Here is a 20,607-nt window from a genome sequence, read left to right as displayed (position 1 = left end):
ATATTTGTGAAATCAAATGAACAACATGCTACTCTGAGAAATAAATGTATACCTTTTATTCAGGCTTTGAAAGATTGCATAAGGGTGCATAATTTAGAGATAACTGACACACAGTACATTATAATCAATGGTGCTTAACGTTGATAACTAACAATATGAAATCAAGTACTTGAAGTTTAAGAACTTCCCTTTTAAAAAACAAATATGAAAGGTGATTCATCCAAACAGATGGAGAAATGTTCAATGTAAACTGCCAAACAAAATCATGAGATGCAGTCTAAACATGCAAAACAAAAGCTTCTCAAATACCAGTAGTGCATTATGACACAGTATATTTATAAAGTGCATGAGATAAAAGGATATGGCATCATCATAGTTTTAGAAAATACCCATTAAACAGCATCATAGTTTATACAGTCATTTTGATTTTGGCATATACCTGAGTCACCCTTCTTTGCTACTGGTTAAGGTTCCAGTCTTGAATTTGACCACTCTCAAAACATAGTCCACCTAATAAGACTAGCGGTGGCAAGGCGACTCCATCTCTCCTTTCTTCTTCTCTCGTCGTCTCCTCTGCTTTGTTCAGCCGCTGAGGGGGTGTAGGTCCACTCTGACCTTCTCCCCCGTGCTCATCATGCCAATGGTGGGATAGAACCCCCCTGCTGGAACAGCCACCTCCCTCCGTCCCACCACCTTCCCGTTTCGGGTGAAGAACACCTGTGCAGACACCAGGAGGCGACAGTGTTCACAAAAAACCTTATGGGAACCTTTGAAACCATGCCTCCACACATCTGCACCGTAAAAGAAGCTATGATATACCTGATAGCTCTTACACACCGACATACAGGGTGACACCCCTTATGACCCTCTTAAATTTGACATCGTAATGAGACATTTAATCCGTGCACAGAGAAAGGAGAGCGAAAAATTGCAGCCATAAATGCACAGAACATATATTTTCAATAGGGTTCTCATTGTAGAAAGATAAGTAGGTTTTCAAACTTTCTACCAAAAGTGCTAAAAATCAAAGTAATAGTATATCACCAAATGAGAGGATGTACAAAGACCAACATTTCATAAGAAGTTATGGTTAGCCATGTCCTTGCCACCACAAAGGGGTTAGGTTGCAGTTGGCATGGCAACAATATAAACAGTATACAAAACTTCTGGTGAGGCTTTTCTCACCGTGACCTTCCGCCCCTCCAGCTCAGGTTCCAGCTCCTCTCCATCCTCCTCTTGATCTTCGTCATTCATGTACAGGTCGTTGTGAACCCGACGCTGCTTGGGCCGCACCTCTGGCTCCCCGTCATCACTGTCATCTGAGGGAGCAACAGTCAGGCAGACAGACAGGACAGAGGGGCAACAGATACTTAGGAACTGATCAGTCTCAACCAATAGCATTTGTGATATTTGTTCCATGGTGACAGGGCCCCTCACCTCCGCTGTCGAGGATGTAGTCTCGGGGAAACATGATCCCACAGCCCATCACGTCTCCTTCTAAACAGCGAGGACCAAAGGGGTCTCCTACCCCACTCCCCTGGAATATCTTCCCATCATCTGAGAGAGGTTCAGAAACAGGAGAGTCAATTCTCCAAAACGTGGCAACGTGTTATGACCAAGGCCTTGCTGCAGCTCACATCTTGTCACTCAAAGTTGTCCTTAAAACAGGCTCTGCTTCTCGTGTTAACCTTGCCTGTGTTAGGGAGGTCAGACAACAGCTGGGAGGAAATATCCACTTTGTCATTGTTACAGTGGATAGGAAGACGCTTGAGTGGATCCCATGGAAACCAATATAGACCAGATGAAATACTGGGTGATAAGTAGGCGGGGCTTCACCTAATCTGGCCCAACCGATATAGGCAGCAGTCTCAGCATCCAGCCTTATCCTTAGACAAACCAGAGGATGATTGGGGATGGTGGGGTGGGTTGAGACACCATACATGTTTGAGTTAGACAACTCCACTAGGAGTCTTGCCCTATAGTATATGTGTTCGAGCTGGGCAATGTCTCTGTTATAGTATTTTTTTTTTTTTACCCTCTCCTTGTATCACTAAATAGGCTAGACAAGGGCAACACAATCCTTAGGAATGAGACAGAGAATGCATTTTCCTTTGTTAGTGGCTTAGTGTTTTACTTTATATGGCCTCTATTATCTATGGGATACTGTGAGAATACTGCAAACCCAACACAAACATGCTTCCCCTCCACACACAGAACTTTTCATTGCCTTCTGTTCAAAAAAGAGGTTACCAACCATTCACACGTCTACGGTATGTCATGCAGAGTCATAATTGGCTAAACTGAAATGATACATGCAGACCACACAGGAATAGAAAAGACACTCACCTGCATGGTATGCTATAGAGCCCCTGCTCCAGCCCGGGTGTCTGTTCCTGGGGTAGTCCTACCTCAGAAAAGGTCATCACAGTCAGTGAAAAACCAATGGGGGTTTGTGTGTGTGTGTGTGTGTTAGCTATGCAACAATAGTTACAGGAATCTTTCTGGTCTTTTATCAGTCTTGCATAGACTACATAGTCATAAAGCCCAGGGTGAAGCAATCAAACAGACGGTTCTATGAAAGGCCCATGACTGTCCCTGATAACATCTGACGATGAGTCATACTTAATAGGTAGGTACTGTCCCAGGATGCACCCTGTCCATTAGCTGAGAAACCTCAAGTCAAACAGGGCAGATAAAGGGCTTTAGTCTCTAGTAAATCCATGTGAGCAAGACACCTGTCTCCAGTGCCTCTCTACACCTTAACTTTTATCTCTGGAAGGCAGCTGACACATCAGATTATTAAAGAAGATGTGTCTTTTGCCAACCCCATAGTTAGTTGCTTTTCTGAGTATACTATATTTATACACTTTTAACTAGTTGTTAGGAGGAAAGCTAGCTGTAGCACGTTATCTGTCTACGTTGATGAAACAGCTTTCTCTAAACACTGATGGTTATCTGCCGGAGTAACATCACCTGGGAATGGTGTCACCTGCACTGCGCTAACAGCAGTACTAGCCTGTATGCTGGTACTGTTCTACGTGTTGTGCTTTAACAAAGGCATACTGTAGAGCTGTCAGGTGAGTGTCAATGCTAACTCCCACTGAGAAGAGGGATGCCTTTGTACCAGACAATGTAAGCCCTTATGACCACATCCCATTACAGGCAGGCTGATGGAGATAGAGACAGGGAGGGGCTCAGGACAGTCAGATGAGAAGAAGTAGAGGCAAGAGGGATATGGAGACAGATGGATAGAACAGGAGTATGATGGTGAACAAATGTCAAACCGGAGACAAGGAAACTAAAACATAGAATGAAGGACGGGGAGATTAAAACGGACAAGGGAATGCAGTTCATAATCACTTCATTATCCAATCACAAAGCAGTCGCAGCTGACTGCGATGCGCTGTCATTGGCGGGTTGGAGTGGCAGGTTCACTTAAATGATGAAGGATTTTGTTGTGAAAGTTTCATGGAAATGTCATTGGTTGACTTCAGCACGGCAATGAGAGTTCCCTGAAACCACAGGCTACTTTACAAAACAATTCCCAGAAAACAATCAGTGAAATAACAGAGTTCTATTCTATGTCCCTGTGTACCCCGAGGGCTCTTTCCTCCTTCATGTGCACACCCCCCCCCACACACACACCCCCCCCCTGCCCCCCCACACGCACACACACCCGTATAGGGTAAAGAGAGGTGGAGAGAAGAGAGAGAGGTGTGAACCGATCAGGATTACCATGGAGTGTGAGGAACGCAACTAAAGATTATTGCTCCTTCAGAGTCAAATGCTAAAAAAGCTAAGATATGAAATATTTGCGTGCACACAAGACATAAACAGAAGTTGAGGTGAAATGCCTTGACTAGAATTTGAATCTAATAAAATCCCAGACAAAGTATCTAAAGTATTTAAAAGTTACAGCTCTCTTATTGACATCAAACTGAATGTGGAGATTCCTTGTTGATTAAATCCAGGCTGCCAAATCTGGTGCAATGTCTCTATGTTGTGGAAACATTCATATGATATTCATATGACAGTCCTTTCTCTGGTAGATGGATGGTACTTATTTCCACAACAGAGATCTGTTAATCGCTGTCATCTATTATGACAAGACACAGATGGAATGAGTCTAAATTAATTTATATATCAACCATATCTGGCATAGCCTGAGGAGCCAAACACGTTCAACATACAGTGTAGATGGAAACTACTTATTTTACATGACCCGGACTCAGAAAGTTTACTTGTCAACATCTTTGCGTATTTTAACAATAATATCTATTATCTATGTGCACTGATTGTTAGGGTAACAGTATAGTATAGAGTAGAACAGAGAAAAATTATTTTCCATACTGACTTAAAGTGCTACCATGTAGACATGATAGGTTAGATGTAAATGGGGCTGCTAGGATTTTCTATGGAAAACCAAACAAGGGGTTCAAATGAGCACTATTTATTCTGTTGTTCGCTTTTTCCCTTTTGGGGAAATCCATCCATCACTCAGACTGGAAACAGTGAGGGAATGTAGAAGGGTGGGAAGGGAAGACTTTAAAGACTGGACAATCGACCAACTTGTATTTGTATTTATTCATAGCTTGTGCAATGTCATGCCAGTGTCAAGCAGAGACTAAAACTTATGGAGAACAATAATGATGATGCTTTTGATCACAATGTGCTTCTACTGAAGGGCAGTGAGAGAAGGTTCTTACCCGGCGTGCCAGTCCCAGGGCGATGTAACATTTCTCTCCCGCGTCTGTGATCTCCAACTCATAGTAGTGGCAGCGTGTGCTGAGGGGCCGGCAAGCCTGGGCCAAGCCCACATCCACGATGCTCTTCCCCTTCCCCACGTACTCCAACAGCTGAGAGGAAGGGACAACAAAAAATAAGAAGCCATCCAACTCTAGCCTAATTAGGCTACGATAAAACATGACAAAATATTTAATGTGAAAATGTTCTTAGTTTGCACACACAAGTAATCATTTCTCCTTGGCATGCCCTGACTACCAGACTGGTGGGATAGAGCCCACATGTTTTTTTTATAAAGTGATGGACTAACTCCATTGAGAAAAGTACAAAAGGATTGTGTTGACTGAGATGGTCACAAGGGCAGTCTAAATTCACTGTCTTTAATGACCCAGAATAACATCTGGAAAGTCCCTCCATTCACAAAAAAAGGAAGTCAAAAAGGTAAAAAGTCCAAAAGTCTTCACTCTGTCATCTCTGCAGCATACCACATAACACACAAACACGGTTTTCAGGACTTCTCCTGAAACTTCTCACCACAAATAATTTGGTTTCTAAAGCATGAGCTCATATCCTGGTAGCTAACTGCATTCAGCTACATGAACTGATAGTTCCTTCAAAGTAAAGCTGATCCGTCATGGACACACTCAACTGACACAGACAAGCTGTCAGTCTGCCAAAAACCATGGTTCCCACCTCAAACAAATAGGAGGAAAAACAAAGATTTTACAAAAGAACCCTGTGACATAGTCCTTGCGAGGTGAAAAGGATTAGTACATGTGCTGTGTGTTATTTGTGTCAGGCTGCACTGTGTGTGACCCTTCCCTCTGCCCAGCCAGAAAAGGGTAGACATGAACCATAAATAAAGAGCAAGGGAAAGTTATTATCATTATAATTACTTTACGACAATCTGTCAACACCACCTTTTTTTCTTTCCTCTCCTTAAAACAGCAATTACCGGCTTAACCCTCTTTTTCTGTACATGTCGCTCATTTTGCTACCCACCCCTTCCTCTCCCACTCCTTGACCCTTTGACATTTTCACCTGTCATTGGAAATATTTTTTTAATACAGGACAAATAAATTATGTCAACACTGCATTGTAATCCTTGCTTCTTTGAAGCCCAAATGCATGGTCTACATGTCTGATGTCTAACATAAAGGTTAGAGAATGTGAGTGTGTCAGACATGCTAGCCCTCCCAGTAGCAGTCAACAAGATCCGGTGGGTGTGATGACAGATGCTTAAATCTTCCAATGATCCTCAAGAGGAGTGGGGAAAGGCATGCATGTGTGCCCGTGTGTGTGAGGGGTGGTGATGGTGGGGGTGGGTCGATCTCTAACATGACAAAAATGTCTTAAAAATGGTAGAAACCCATTTTGTTGACCTGTTGCCTTAACAGTAAGAGCCCCTTAAGTAAGAAGAAACTAAGCTTCAACTCAGGAGAACAATATTCCAGCTCCAGTGTGTGTCAAACCCCCATAAACACAGACACAGAGAGAGTGAGAGAGAACAAGAGAAAGACATGGGGTGTGTGTGCGTGCGTGCGCATGTCTGGTTGTCCTCAGCGAGACAGCTATTAGATTACATTTCTTGAGGGAAAACAACATTCCTGTTAAAACAATAGCTAGGGACTACAGCTGTTTACGTCCAAGTTCACCCCTGTGGCAACAGACATCATGTCAGGTTATCATTTATAGATTTGAAGGTGCTAATGAGTGCATGCACAGGAAGGTCTGTGAAATATGTGAACGATATGAAACTTCTGCAAACCTGTATGAAGACGTAATATCATGGTTAATCGTAATTTGATCGTTAATGGGAAAGATCCTTCGACATTTCTGTCAGTCAGAGTTACTCAATGGATTAGAAAGGATTAGTTATTAATTTTGATGATATCCCTGCCAATGCCACCCTTTGTTCCACACTCTTTTACTTTCAGTTGTCTCCAAGTGTGCAGGTAACATCTGCCCTGTCCAGGTTTCTAATGAGTGGCCATAAATCTGGCTGTCAGTTATCGTGTCGGCGTGATAGATCCCTCCTGTCCCTGATGACCGCCCAATCATTACCACCTTTGATAAGCTCCTGAGGGTGTGGGCAAAGCTCCATCAGAGGATGTCGCATGGCAGGACAAAATATGGTGGGCCAGTGTCTCACTGGTGAGACCCTGAGGCAGGGTTTCCCAACAGGGCAGTCAGAAAGACAAACAGGAAGAAAAAGCCAGGGCCTCTAGATGGTGGAAGAGGACCTTTGGATGGAAGATAACATGGTGTCTGTTACAGGAGAATGCAGGTCATTGTGTGTAGATGCATCTCCTAGGCATTACTTGAAGCTCATATCTTTCACAGATCATACACATATTACCCCATGATGCACACCACAGCAATGTGGGCGAGAAAGTAGCATCATCCCTTAACAGGAAACCACTGTGAAACCACTGTGAAACCACTGTGTCTACATCACCATGGTATTTCATCACCTTATAATACAGTAATTGTTTAAAACAGCTTCAGGCTGCTTAAAGGCCAAACACTGGTTTGGAGATACACACTGGAGCCAACACATACACACAGCACAATGACGGCATGTACACAAGCTCCCTGTTACAGCCTACATTTAACCACAACAGTAGTCTTTGTGCAGGGATGGTCCTGGCAGAGTCAAACTGGACCGGAGAGCTGGCATGGTTTGGAGACTGGATGATGGACAAGGTTTCTGGGCGTTTTCTTGACCCAGGAGTGGGACCGGGGCGTATTCGTGGAAGTCAAAGCTAATTAAAAGTGAAGGAGGTATGCAGGTTAGCTGTGCCTGCCCCAGGGCTATTCAGCTGCACTCCCCTGACGCCAAACACAATCCTTGCCCGCTCACAGACAGGTTTTGTGTGTCTTTAGTCTGAGTCAGAGGGCTCTGAGTCCTAGCGCTGATACCGCCAGGCAGACCACCCTTACCCCCCCCCCCATCTTTGTCATCATAAATCTGTGTCAGAACAACAAAGAGAGGGGGAAAAAAAGAGAAAGAACGAAACTACATGAAAGGGAGATAAGTAACTACAGACAAAGTAAAAGTCTGGTGTTAATGAGAAACTAAAAAAGACACCAGAATCTCCTTCTACTAACCTATATCCAGCTCACCAACCCCTCTGGTTCCACAGTAACCTGTGACACATACCAACCACAACATAACTTAACATAATTAACCTTTGGCAGTCAATTTTACAGTATTAGTCAGGCTCTACGTTCCTGTCTCTTACATGACGACAGTGCAGTTGACTTACTGCACAACCAAGGTTAGATATAACTCTGCCAGTGTACGTGACTCCAGACATATCTGTATCGCCTTGAAGAAAATAGCAAAGAGAAAATAATTGAGGCGTCTGTTTCTTCACGATGAAGAAAGTGGTTGTATATATGTGTAGAAAGGCCATGTGTAATAATTCTTTGTGTACTAATTTACCACTACACTCAATCTGAGAAAGCACCCCCCTCGGTCTGCAAGCTTTGCTCCATTGCCCTTTGTTTAACAGTAAAGGGGTTAAGTGAATTTCAGCCCCTATCTGAGAACCATCTGGTGTGTCTCATTTCATAGCACTAGTGCAGTGCCTGTGATGCAGCTAGTGATTAAGATATCAGTTAGTTATATTTATTTCTCGCGAGATCCATAGTGGCTGTTGTGAATGTTTATAGATCATTTTGACATCCAATTCAATTATTCAGATAAACAAATGTTAAACTACTTTAAACAACTAGATTTAACAAAGCCTCAAGGATGTAAATTCATATTAATAGGTTTTTGTCAAAAATATTCTATATATAATATATAAGTTAGTTGTCATCCGATGAGATATGCATCTATCTTGACCTAATGTTGCTAGGACACTAGGCAAATGTGAATGCTAACCAAAACATGCATATTGAAAAGTGGGTGTGACAAGTAATCAAATATTGTTGAACAAAACATTTCGAATTCAAGCCAAGCTGTCTCTGAAGTATGTGAAGTAAATACATCAGTCTTTCACCTATAGACTGTATGGTCATCTACAGGTGTGCTTGTTCCAGGTGTTGTGCTATCTACATTTTCCACAATTAGTTGTGCCTAAAGCAATACACCACCAAGTCTCTAGGCAGCAGTTACCAACACAGACATAAACACTGGAACACAGAGAGACACGTACATTCATCCAAAAATGAACGCATAAAGCACCCCCCCCCACACACACACACACACAAACACACACACACACACACATCCATGACAGCTTCCTATGCACGGTCAATAAGGAGATAAAATATTGTCTTACTGCTCGGAAATCTGCTCAGAAGTGAAAGGGCCTCACAAAAGGAGAATGGTTACAACAAATGTTAAGTCTTAAACTGCCTTACCGTTCCTGTGACTGTGACATCATGCAGACGGCCCCACTCATCTTCATGGCTGTCCACCATCATCAGTCCATCCTCCTCCTCTGTCCCCCACTCAGCCTGCAGGTCCAGCTGTACCTCCTCTCCCAGTGAGTGCATTCCCACGGAAGGGTAGAGACCCTCAGGAGAACCAGGGACTACCACTGTGCCAACCTGGATACAAACACGTAGAAAAATTGTGTATTATTCAAATGTTATGGCCAACACTGTTCATACAACTCTATTTAGGTTGGGAGGAGTAAATGTTGATTTATACTTCTTTGCCATTTTTGGTGAAGAATACAGTTGTCTGGTCATTCTCAAAAGAATCCAGATAAATCCCACAGCCGATGCGATCACCACGATTACATTTGGGCCCAAACTGCTGTCCAACAGTGTTGCCATTGTACATCCTGTGATATGGTGGAGAGGTAAAGTTGAGCTGCCAGTCACATACTTTTGGGCAGCTCATAGGGTCCAATAACATAACTGGTCATACACATCCCTGTCAAAACAAACTTACTCTAGTAATAAAAGCAAACAAGAACAAGAACATAGCAAGTAACAGTAACATACACTCATCTAGTAAATTTTGATAAGCAAATCAATAAAACACAACACATCTCTTGAAGACTGGAGTGTTTTTTGTGCACAGGAACATGACACCTACTTGCCATCATCAGCATGGTAGGCCACAGAGTGTGGGAGCCATCCTGGCTGATGGTCCAGCTTGTAGCCCTGAGGCACCAGACCAACAGCTATCATCCCCCTCACTCCTGTGTCAATGATGGTCACCTGAAACATCACAAACCACCCGACTTTAAAAACTTTGTTAGTTACCCTTCCTATATCCTGATCAAGGTAACAGACACCTATGATTACGTACATGTGCACCCACCAATTGTAAATCATTATGACATCATCCCTGAGGAGATTAAATCCTAGGTGGAGAGATTAGAACCTGACAGATGCTGAATCAGAATCAGGATCAGCTATATTCGCCAAGTAAGTTTACACAAACAAGGACTTTAATGTGGCAAGAAGGTGCATGTGATAAACATACAAGAAACATATATGTAAAAAGTAGAACATTTACCACAGTCTAAATAATTATAAAACAATACTATACAAAAGAAGAACAAGGAGAGGTAGAAGGAGAGATCATTAAGTCCTACCAATGAATATAGTCCCTCGACTGTGTGAGAAAACACGTTCCAGTACCTATGTTGTTTTATATCATCATGAGCCCCAAAAATAAAATATGGGACTTAGGTTGTGTAATGTGAACAAATGTGATGTCTTACTTATTTTAAAAGTGTAATTCCTGAGAAGTACAATATATTTATTTCCTTTTAAGTCAGGGAGGGTCAGATTTAGATAGGGGGTCAGATGGCTGAGCAGTTAGGGAATTGGGCTTCCAATCAGAAGGTTGCCAGTTCTATTCCTGGCCGTGCCAAATGACATTGTGTCCCTGGGCAAGGCACTTCACCCTACTTGCCTCGGGGGAATGTCCCTGTACTTACTGTACGTCGCTCTGGATAAGAGCATCTGATAAATGACTAAATGTAAATGTTAAGAACGCAGACACATGTAGACAGAGGTTCATAATGTCTGAGCAGCCCTATTTATCCTCCAACACCATAGGGAAGCACAGGAATCCTTCTCTATACCTCTTGATCCAGTCACTGCCTTGGCATACCCTCAAGCAGTCAACATAACACAACAGACCTCTCCCTATCCCACCATGTACAGCCAAACCCTCCTTTCCTGAGCTTTCCTAAAACCCAGAACCTCTTTTATGAGCCTGCTGTCTTTATGATTTAGTCTGGAGGGAATTATATTAAAACAGCTACTGATGAATAACTGGGGAGTTATGTTACACACCACATACTTTGCAACTGGAAAAATACCATGTTTGATCCATTTGTCAGCTCATTTGTTAAAATGTAATTGGGGTCCAAAAACAACATGGTCTGGGCTGGTCTGCAAACTATTTTTACTTTCATGTGTCAACTAAATTTAGCAGCTGTGTAGCATTTTGAGCGCAGACTGTTGTTAATCAAGAGGGTGTGGCTCATGATGGAATCTTATGATGCTCTTGAAAAACGCTCTTTAACTGTCAGGAATTATACAATGGCAAGGGATCAACAGTGAGGACACAAGAGAGGGGCCTTTGTAAGTCACTGTAACTCAGGTTTTATGTTTGGGAACATGCAAAAGTACTGATTTTACTATTGCAATGTGTTAAACACAAAATAAATCATTTTAATTCAAATAAACCCCAAAAACCGAATTTCCAAAACTGGATGGACCTATTCCAGTTTTGGAAATTCGGTTTTTGGGGTTTATTTGAATTAAAATGATTTATTTTGTAAATCACAGTCATCTATAATTCAATCCTAAACTTACCTCGAAATAGCTGTGTCCTTTCGATAGTGGTCGAGGAGCCACATAACAATCAACTTCATCAGAGTTGCCTTGGTAACTGTAAGTGAAAAGTTTTTCAGTTAGAGTAAAGTAAGCTGAATTCCAAGTTTTTCTGTGTAAAATATGCATGGAATTGTTACTAAATCATGATAAGCGACTAACTAAAGATGCTAGTGACGGTAAAATGTATTCTTGTTCTATCCTCCAGTTCTCGTACTAGGCCTTCAACATCACTAAGTCTAGTGTTAACGTTGCCACAGAAAGTACCAAATACTTTCCACGGCCTCGATTACCAGTGACCACGTGAGTTTTCTCGCACCTGAGTATGTCTCCCTCCCTCAGCATCCTTTTGAACCGCTCACGGTACCGGACCGCCCGTACCTCGCGAATCTCTCGGATCCTCCTTCTCCAGTTCAAGAAGCGATAGTGCAGGTTGATATCGTCCATTGCTTAGCTACCTAGTGAACATACAGGTAAGGCACACATGAAGTTAATCACATTCAGCAAATAAAGCAGATACCATAGAAAAGTCAGTTGTCAATTGTAGTTGGTAACCAGTAATTAGCTAGCGTTACCAAACTAACTCTCACTGGCACGAGACTTCTCACTGTAGTTAGACTACCTAAGCCAGCTAACGTTAGTGGCAGTGTACATTCAGTTCGCATACAACTAGCTAGCAGTGGTAGTAGCATTTAGCTAGCTACTGTAGCTTACTCAACTCAAGACAGCTCCGTGAAGAATATTTAATGAGTTACGTTGACAACGACTACTAAACACATATTTTCCTAATATTACCCACCGTAGCTTTAAACAGTTATCTAAACCTCTCAGCAGCCACATTGTTTACAAATATCCAGTAATTCAACCTCAGTAAACAAAAAAACCCCACAGATTAGGAATGGCGCTTGCTAATGACATCATGTTACAACAACGCTTGGACCAATCAGTGCGTACAAGGGTCAGACGACTTTTTTGTATCCGGCTTGTGTCCAGATTGTTTGGGGATTTGTCTTTTCACCGACACTGTAATGTAAATATGCAAACATCTAGTTAAATATATCATGTGAAGAAAGGAAAAGGAGAGCAGTGGAAGTTAGAATGAAAAAATAAAGCTCCTATAATGCTGGCACATTGATTGGAATATTTTAAACTGTGAGACTTCGAGAACTGAACGGCTTTTAAAACCATGTATTTGGAGAGTAAGAAAGCCAGCACATTTATTGTTGCCCAGATGGTTAATGTTACAGCATTGAACAGCAGTTATACTTTAGTCTGTTTTAGTCTGTTTAGGAAGGTAGTCTTTCCTCACATTCTTCACTCCAGTCTAGTCCATCAATGTGACAGAACATTAAAGGTTTCAATCAGTTGAGAAGTGCTACTCCACCTTTAGTACCACTTTTACCAAAGTCTCTGCCTGTCATTTTACATTATGACACAATCATTTGTGGGCATTGTTTGTTATTCCTTGTTAAGTCATGGAAACTGCAAATGAAAACATTCAATTTGATAGTGCCATTTAAAAATGAGTGACAAATTCCTCTGAGTGAATACAACCTTGCCTTAAATTGCATTCCAATGTGTCTGACTGTTGCTCTCACGCTTGCAAGGAGTCTTGTCACAAAGTACGTCAATAGCCTGATGAATTGTTTCACTAACATTTTTCATAGGATCTGCCTCATATGATGAACGGGAAAGCGGGGGGAGGGGGGGGGCTACATATCTTACAAGACACTGGTAACAAATAGGAGGTGTGTTTCAAAGACAAGGGAAAGAAGGGGTGTGCTCAACAATCTGGATTGGAAAGAGGAGACCAATTTTCTCTCTTTTACCCTCCCACTCCTTCTCCCTCCAACTTCTGACTCTTTAAAAGAGGCGGTCGGTAGTGTCTGTCGGCTTTATAATCGCTTTGTCGTAGCTGGAGGGGATTCCTAAAAATTCTCCATTGCCTCTCATTTACTGATAATAGTCAGCAAAAATCAATAGCCTGGAAGAAAGAAAAGAGAAAAATATCCCAACAATAATTTTACTGAAACCTCGAGGAGACCACCATTGTGTGATTGTTTAACTTTAAGCAAAAATGTTGCTATACCTTGACATCCTGGCCTTGGTCTTCCTTCAGCTTGTTCTCTCCAGCTCGTGGACCCTGGCCTCTCGTCTGCCTCCACTTCAAGAATGTCTTTCCTGTAAAGGCTCACGGGGAGTTAGGGCCCCCTCGCACCACGAATCCGTAAAGATCAGCACCACCACCTTGGGCATGGGAGAACCATGTGGGGTCTATACATTGAGCTGTGCCCAAGGACTTCGCTGCAGTCCTCCACAGGGGGACATCAGCCCCCTCCAGGCCCTGCTCCAAGGGAGGGGGGTCTGTTGTGTCGCAAAGCCCAGGGCAACAGAGAAGCCCAAGACCACAGGTAAGACAATCCTTAAAGCAAGTGGGATGACACAACTTTTTGTTGTAAAGGTGATGCACAATTATTTATTGCAAACAATGTCCAGGTGAATACTAAGCAGTTTATTACCTCCCCTTCCCCACAGAAACAGCAGACTCAATACCAAGAGAAGTTCTGGAGAAGGTATAAATCATTACGCAACACATTGGTTAATTGAACAAGAACTGTGTTCACTTCAGAAACAGAAAAAACTAACTTCTGTTAGAAAAAAAAAACTGGGTTAGCCTAAAATTAAGTATCTCTCTCTCTTTCTCTCTACCTCTTTCTCTAGGCTCCATGCCGTAGGTTACTTGTCTCTATCCTTAAAGGCCTTGAACCTCAAGTCTTCCTGTCAGACCGTGATATTTATATGCCTAACTGTGATAGGAATGGTTTCTTCAGAAAGAAGCAGGTGGGTTTGTCAAACATGCATTTAGTTTCCTGATGCATGACATGTCCCTGTCGAATTTGTTTGTGGTAATGCACTTTTTTCTTATTGCTCAGATGTTTGAGTCCATAAAACAATGCCTTTAATGTTAGTACATTGAAATATATGAATTAATTTGTGTGAGCATGTACTGTATGTGTATGTGGGGGGGGGGGGGGGGGGTGATAGTTGCTACATGCCTGGCCTATTTGTAAAATGGAAATCCTTCTTCTACAACATGTATGTCTCCTTTTCTGCAGTGCCAGTCATCTAAAGGTATGCAGCGTGGTAACTGCTGGTGTGTGGATGACCATGGTATCCCCATGCTATCTCGCACAAGACAGGATGGCACACTGCACTGTGACAAAGTATGAGGTGAAACTGCCAGCATCATCCTAGTAAGGATTATGTGGCACCTTATAAGGATACAGAAAAATGTTCAAGATGAGGAAGTGCTGGACACTACTTGACCAATACAAGACAGGAACCAGTTATTTCATTGTATCTAGTTGTCTGATTTCTCTCTCAAACGTTCAACCTTTTACTGTTAATAAAGAATTATTGCGCCCTCTAGTGATGAAAATCTAAACATTAAAACCTAAAAGAGTGGAGAGCCAAGCTGCACCTTTAAATTAAATTCTAAATGAGTCCAAATGTATTTGAAATGCATTATTAATAATTAGGCAACTGCATATTATTATTGACTGGAATCCTGCAACATTTTCACTGAAATGGCCACACAATCTTTCATACAGTATGTTTTTATTTTTTAAAGTATTGTATATTGTACAATGTATTCCAAACCTGATTCATTATGTGCCTTATTTAATTTACAAGTATGCTTTTTTAATTTTTTATTCATATTTGTATTAAGTTTCATTTTTATTGTACTGTTCAAAACGTTATAAATGGCTTATATATACTGTTGTACATTATCTTTAATTGATATTCTATTTATGATGCGTATTCTAAACAGACGAATAAATGTGACATGCTTTTTTAACTGTTACGATCTATGACTGTACGTTTTCGGACCTAAAATGTGATGATCACGATAAGTGATTTCATGTGAGACTCAGAGCCCTCAGAGAAGGTTCAACAAAAAGCTACTTGTGGTTCGAAATAACCTCTCTGTGGCAGTAAAAGCTAGTCCAGGTCCGTAATCCAACAATCTTTCTCATATGACCAGGAACTAATAGAATTACAGACTTTAGTACACCGTAGTTTGCAGTTCGCGTTAAACTTGGTTTTCAAAAATGTCCATATGACTTCATTTTGAGAGAGAGAGATTTTTTTAAATATGATGAATAAATCTAGTGAATAACTTGGGCTATTTTGTTTTCGTATGTGGGAGGAGCACGTGGTTAAACGGTCACCCACACCTGTCCACTGGGCACGTAGCACTGTCAGAGATGCCAGATGTTGGCAAATGTTTTGACGGCAGGAACTGAGTGATCGAGAAGGACTATTTGAAGGCAAGGTAGGATTAAACGAAAAAAGCCGAGTGAATCTGAACGGCTCAAAAAACAAAGACGAAGAATTAACTTTCCGGAGGATTCCAGTATCCTGCAACCTATGCCTATTGGGTTGTTTATAATTGCAACATTCATCAGTTGCGAGCGGACCACTTCTCAACGGTGAAATGTCTTCTCCGGGTGCCACAACGAGCCCCTTGAGCATCCTGGCGCCTAAAACGAAGACAAAGAAGAAGCATTTTGTACAGCAGAAAGTGGAAGTGTTCCGAGCCAGTGATCCAGTTTTAAGCGTCCTTATGTGGGGAGTCAATCATTCGGTATACGTCCAGAAGTGTGTTAGTCCTGGCTCAAGTCCAGTTTGTGTGTATGTGATGATTCTGACATGTATCTACTGCCTGCAGATTAATGATCTCAGCCAGGTACCTGTCCCTGTCATGCTGCTCCCAGATGACTTCAAAGCCAACACCAAGATCAAAGTCAACAACCACCTCTTCAACAAGTAGGCCTGCTTTACTGCAATACAAGTTTATTATGGAGACTGTAAATTAATAGACTACACATTGAATTTACACATTGGAGGGATACTTGAAAGTAGCAGATGTGTTCTTCCTCTGCAACAGGCATTGTACAGTATTTCCAAACAAAACAATAAGTTATGTTTATCATAATTTTGAAGCTTTGTCACTTCTTCAGTGTCGTGTTTTTTATGTCGATGTTGGAGGGATTGTTGAACATGTTTTACATACAGATTTACCATACAGATCAAGGCAAGCAACAAAGTTAAGATTTATTAATTATAAATAATTAAATGTTCTTCTCAAAGCAGTGAGGAGATTTTAACAGCAAGATGAGACAGTTAAACTTTTGAGTACAGCGCAACACTGTGACGTGCAGCAGTTAAGTAGCTAGGGCAATTAGACTCAAGATGACATGTCCACTGAAGGAATGTGAAACATGATGTGTATGTGTGTGTGTCTGTATGTGTGTGTGTGGGGTAGACAGAGAGAGAGAGAGAATTTGATCACACTTTTTAGAGCTTGCCCCCTCCATAAATGATTGGTAACCACCAGGGCATAAAGTATTATTGGTTGTTTTTCTTGATATTTGTCTTTGTTTTGCTGTAGTCCAGCATTTGTAGTTGGAGACAGAGGCTAAAGTGCAACTTCTGTGAGATTTTGTGGATTTGTCAAATCCTTTAATCTGGTCTGGAATTCTGAAACCTTGTTGAAAACTGCTCCCTCATTGTTAGGTCTTAGTTTCTCTGCACAGCAGAGAAAATTATAATTTAGGAATACATTGTTCATGGTAGTCTATGACAGTGTTGTTATATATTAGGTTTGGCTTGATAATATAAAACTATAATGTAGGCCTAATAGTGTGCATTGGCAATATTTGACGACCACTCAACTTTGTGCAAAACTATTCACAATATGAGCATGTCTTTGTGACAACTTATTTTCCACCATATCAATTAGTTATTCAGTTTAGCTGTCTGCAGAAATGACGTTCAGTTATGTCAGCAACCATGACGTTAGTTATATCAGCCTTTGTCTCTTCTCTGCTGCCATGTTCTTGTGGAAGTACTGTATACTGCAAGTGATTGGGAGCGTGGTGTTCCATTTGAACAAGGAAGTGTGCAATTCCTGCCTAAGATATGGAGAGGAGATAAAGACCAAGACAAGGAGGGACAAACATCCATGTCCACAGTATTTACTTACTTTTTATAGAATCATGCCATATATTTAGTTGATAATAGAAAATTGTATAGTGTTGATATTTACTTAGCAATTGCAAAACCACTTTTATTTTTCCCCCACAGAGAGAATCTTCCAGGCCATTTCAAGTTTAAAGAGTACTGTCCACAGGTGTTCAGAAACCTTAGAGAGAGGTTTGGAATAGAAGATCAGGATTATCAGGTAGGCTACATTAGGAAATACTGCAGTACAATAACACCGATATGCCTAGATACTTCTGGGTGCATAGTCATTTACTTTCTCTGCAGGTACAGCACATTGCTAGAAAGGTTGTCTGTGGGGATGTGGGCCGTTTAAAATTTACATGGACTTTGCCTGACATTTGCATTAACTGCAGATATGTCAGACATGTTTTTATTATATAAATAAACGTAATATGTATTGTTTTATTGTGTATGTCATATCCTTCTTTATCCACAGGGTTAGATAATGTTTTATTGTGTATGTCATATCCTCCTTTATCCACAGGTGTCTCTAGCTCGCAGTCCTCCTGTCAAGGATGGGGAGGGGCAGGGGATGGGTCTGATGCTGACTTCATATGACAGAACCCTGATGGTGAAGCAGATCTCGAGTGAGGAGGTAGAAGACATTCACAACATCCTGTCTGAATATCACCAGGTAAAGGCCTGTTCATTATTAACATTTCAACAACACCCTACCATGTGATAACGTTTTTTTGCCGTTTTCAATGTGTGCATATTTATTTTTGTTAGTATATAGTGACATGCCATGGCAGCACTCTGCTGCCTCAGTTCCTGGGCATGTACCGGGTCACCGTGGAGAGTGAGGACACATACCTCATTGTCATGAGGAACGTCTTCAGCCACAGGCTACATGTACACAGAAAATATGACCTCAAGGTTGGGAAGAATTGCATTATCTATCTGATGTATAAGACTGTTTTTGTTTTGTGCAACACCTGAATAACTGTTATACCATGGCCAATATGATTGAAGTAGACATTTATGTCATTATGATTTATGGCAGTTCAGATTGTTTTCATTTTTATTTTGCTTGATAGTAATTGTATTCAGGGGAGTAGTACCAGTGTGCTCACAGTGCCGCCAGACATGACCACTAGGGGGAGTCAAAGTCAAAATGTTCTGTTGGCTAAAAGAAACAACTTGGATGGATTGAGTTGGTTATACAGCATGCTATCTATTCTCTTATCAGGGGTGCTTGGTGTCCCGTGCAGCTAGTTTTAAAGAAAAGGTAAGATTATCAGACAATGACTTTAAACCACTGATTCTAAAACCATTGCTACATATTGCACCCTTGCCATTTTTGCACCCATGTCATATTTGCACTAAGCACCCTATTTGTATTATTATATTGTACATTATAGCTATTTTATATTTATTTAATTTTACATACCTGTCCCCTTAGTACTATTTAGTATTAGTTAATTAGACTTTAGCATATATATATATAGTATAGTTAGACTTGTTTTAAACTTACACCACTTATTTAAGATTTACTCCTATATGTTGAATGTATGCACTTTCCTGCCAAAGTAAATTCTTTGTCTGTGCAAACTTTCATGGTGATTAAAACCCCTTTCTGATTCTGATTCAATAGTGAGTTTTTCTGAACCATGGTTTATTTAGTAATATATTTCAGTTCAGTCTACTCTCTCCTGTCCTGGTCATCCCCTTAGGTGAAAGAGTTGCCGACTTACAAAGATGTAGACTTCAGGAATAATATGCAGAAAGTATATGTGTCTGAGGCTGCAAAGGAGAAGATTATGGACAAGCTGAACAGAGACATAGAGGTAAAGTCCCACAGTCCCACAGACAGCTGCTGTGTCTGTGAGTGTTTGTGTGTATGTATTTGTGTATTTTCAGTTTGTCTGTATGCATTCTTAGTTCCTGGTGCATCTGAGGATTATGGACTACAGCCTGCTGCTGGGCATCCATGATGTAGAGAGGGCAGAGAGGGAGGAAGATGAAGAGGAAGAGATGGAGGAGTCCTCGTATGATGAGGAAGAAGAGGAGGAGAATGGCCTGGCCCCTGTTGCTGCTGTCGGCTCCTATGGGGCCTCCCCTGAGGGCATCGCAGGGTACATGAACTCCTTCAAGCCACTGGGCCCTGGGGAATTTGACCCTTATGTGGATGTATATGCCATCCAGAGTGCAGAAGGTGAGATCAGACTAGAAAAACAACATGATTCTTTACATGATATTTCAGTCAGAGAGTTATGATACTGTACCTCAATCATGGATGAGATCAATATCATCCCATGATATTGATCATAGTCTTCTTATATACTGCTCCTGTGACTGCGATGCTGTAGGTTCTCCCCAGAGGGAGGTGTACTTCATGGGCTTGATTAACGTGCTGACCCATTACGACACCAAGAAGAAAGCTGCTCATGCCGCCAAGACTGTAAAACATGGGGTGAGTAACACACACACACAAATGCACAAAAAATAATGGCCAAAATATGCAAAGATTCTGGTTCATCAATTTACCTGCAGTGTGAATTCTCCACCAGGCTGGAGCCGAAATCTCAACTGTTCACCCTGAGCAGTATGCCAAACGGTTCCGTGAGTTCATCGCCAAGATCTTTGCTTAGTGTTTAAACACAGCCACTGCTACCACACCTCACTATAAATAAGCTAGTCAATTTGCAGTAGCACTCCCTTTTAAACTTTTGATTTAATATTTAATCTCAGCAATTCAGATAATGTTTTTGTTTCAGACATTTAGATTGTATTAATTATTCAAACTATACATTATTTGTTATTCGATGACCGTAATATATTCACTAATTGTTCTTAAGTTACTAAAGAGCTTTTTGTTTGATTAAATACACTGATTGGACTGTTTGACTGTTGGGACTGGTTAAAGAAATCATAAGAATATCCTGAGGTGCTCACAGTGGTCTTTATCTGTGGAATGTTGGAAACCTGGTCTGTACTAATAACATTCTGATACGAGATGAATGTCAGTCTGACTGCAGC

At 41.3% G+C, this 20,607-nt stretch overlaps 3 protein-coding genes across 4 annotated transcripts; 2 read left to right on the top strand and 1 right to left on the bottom strand.

The window, feature by feature from the left end:
- Positions 1-41: 41 nt before the first annotated feature.
- LOC146272772 (SPRY domain-containing protein 3-like) lies at positions 42-12,493 on the bottom strand. Its single transcript, XM_084704578.1, has 11 exons — positions 12,359-12,493; positions 11,879-12,017; positions 11,542-11,617; positions 9,803-9,927; positions 9,410-9,545; positions 9,118-9,306; positions 4,707-4,856; positions 2,347-2,404; positions 1,438-1,557; positions 1,186-1,319; positions 42-717 (listed from the first exon to the last, which is right to left on the bottom strand). The coding sequence occupies exons 2-11, from the start codon at positions 12,004-12,006 to the stop codon at positions 583-585; spliced, it is 1,251 nt and encodes a 416-aa protein (XP_084560704.1). The 5' UTR covers positions 12,007-12,017; positions 12,359-12,493; the 3' UTR covers positions 42-582.
- Positions 12,494-13,636: 1,143 nt separating this feature from the next.
- Positions 13,637-15,322, top strand: LOC146272771 (insulin-like growth factor-binding protein 6). Its single transcript, XM_084704579.1, has 4 exons — positions 13,637-13,970; positions 14,095-14,132; positions 14,281-14,400; positions 14,676-15,322. Exons 1-4 carry the CDS (start codon positions 13,637-13,639, stop codon positions 14,787-14,789), a joined length of 606 nt encoding a protein of 201 aa, XP_084560705.1. The 3' UTR covers positions 14,790-15,322.
- Positions 15,323-15,512: 190 nt separating this feature from the next.
- LOC146272770 (phosphatidylinositol 5-phosphate 4-kinase type-2 gamma-like) lies at positions 15,513-20,276 on the top strand. 2 transcript variants are annotated; one of them, XM_084706076.1, is made up of 10 exons: positions 15,513-16,207; positions 16,292-16,389; positions 17,710-17,806; positions 18,113-18,262; positions 18,358-18,504; positions 18,818-18,856; positions 19,302-19,415; positions 19,510-19,783; positions 19,938-20,041; positions 20,139-20,276. In XM_084706076.1, the coding sequence occupies exons 1-10, from the start codon at positions 16,058-16,060 to the stop codon at positions 20,217-20,219; spliced, it is 1,254 nt and encodes a 417-aa protein (XP_084562202.1). In that variant the 5' UTR covers positions 15,513-16,057; the 3' UTR covers positions 20,220-20,276. The 2 variants fall into 2 exon arrangements, with proteins under 2 accessions (XP_084562202.1, XP_084562203.1); XM_084706077.1 differs by having other exon boundaries at positions 20,122-20,226.
- The last annotated feature ends 331 nt before the right edge of the window (positions 20,277-20,607 follow it).

Source organism: Hypomesus nipponensis, chromosome 9, assembly GCF_054491055.1.
Source record: "Hypomesus nipponensis isolate SF chromosome 9, ASM5449105v1, whole genome shotgun sequence".
Taxonomy (NCBI): domain Eukaryota; kingdom Metazoa; phylum Chordata; class Actinopteri; order Osmeriformes; family Osmeridae; genus Hypomesus; species Hypomesus nipponensis.
The sequence above is the reverse complement of the archived record's forward strand: the minus strand, read 5'-3'. Positions and strand labels throughout refer to the sequence as shown.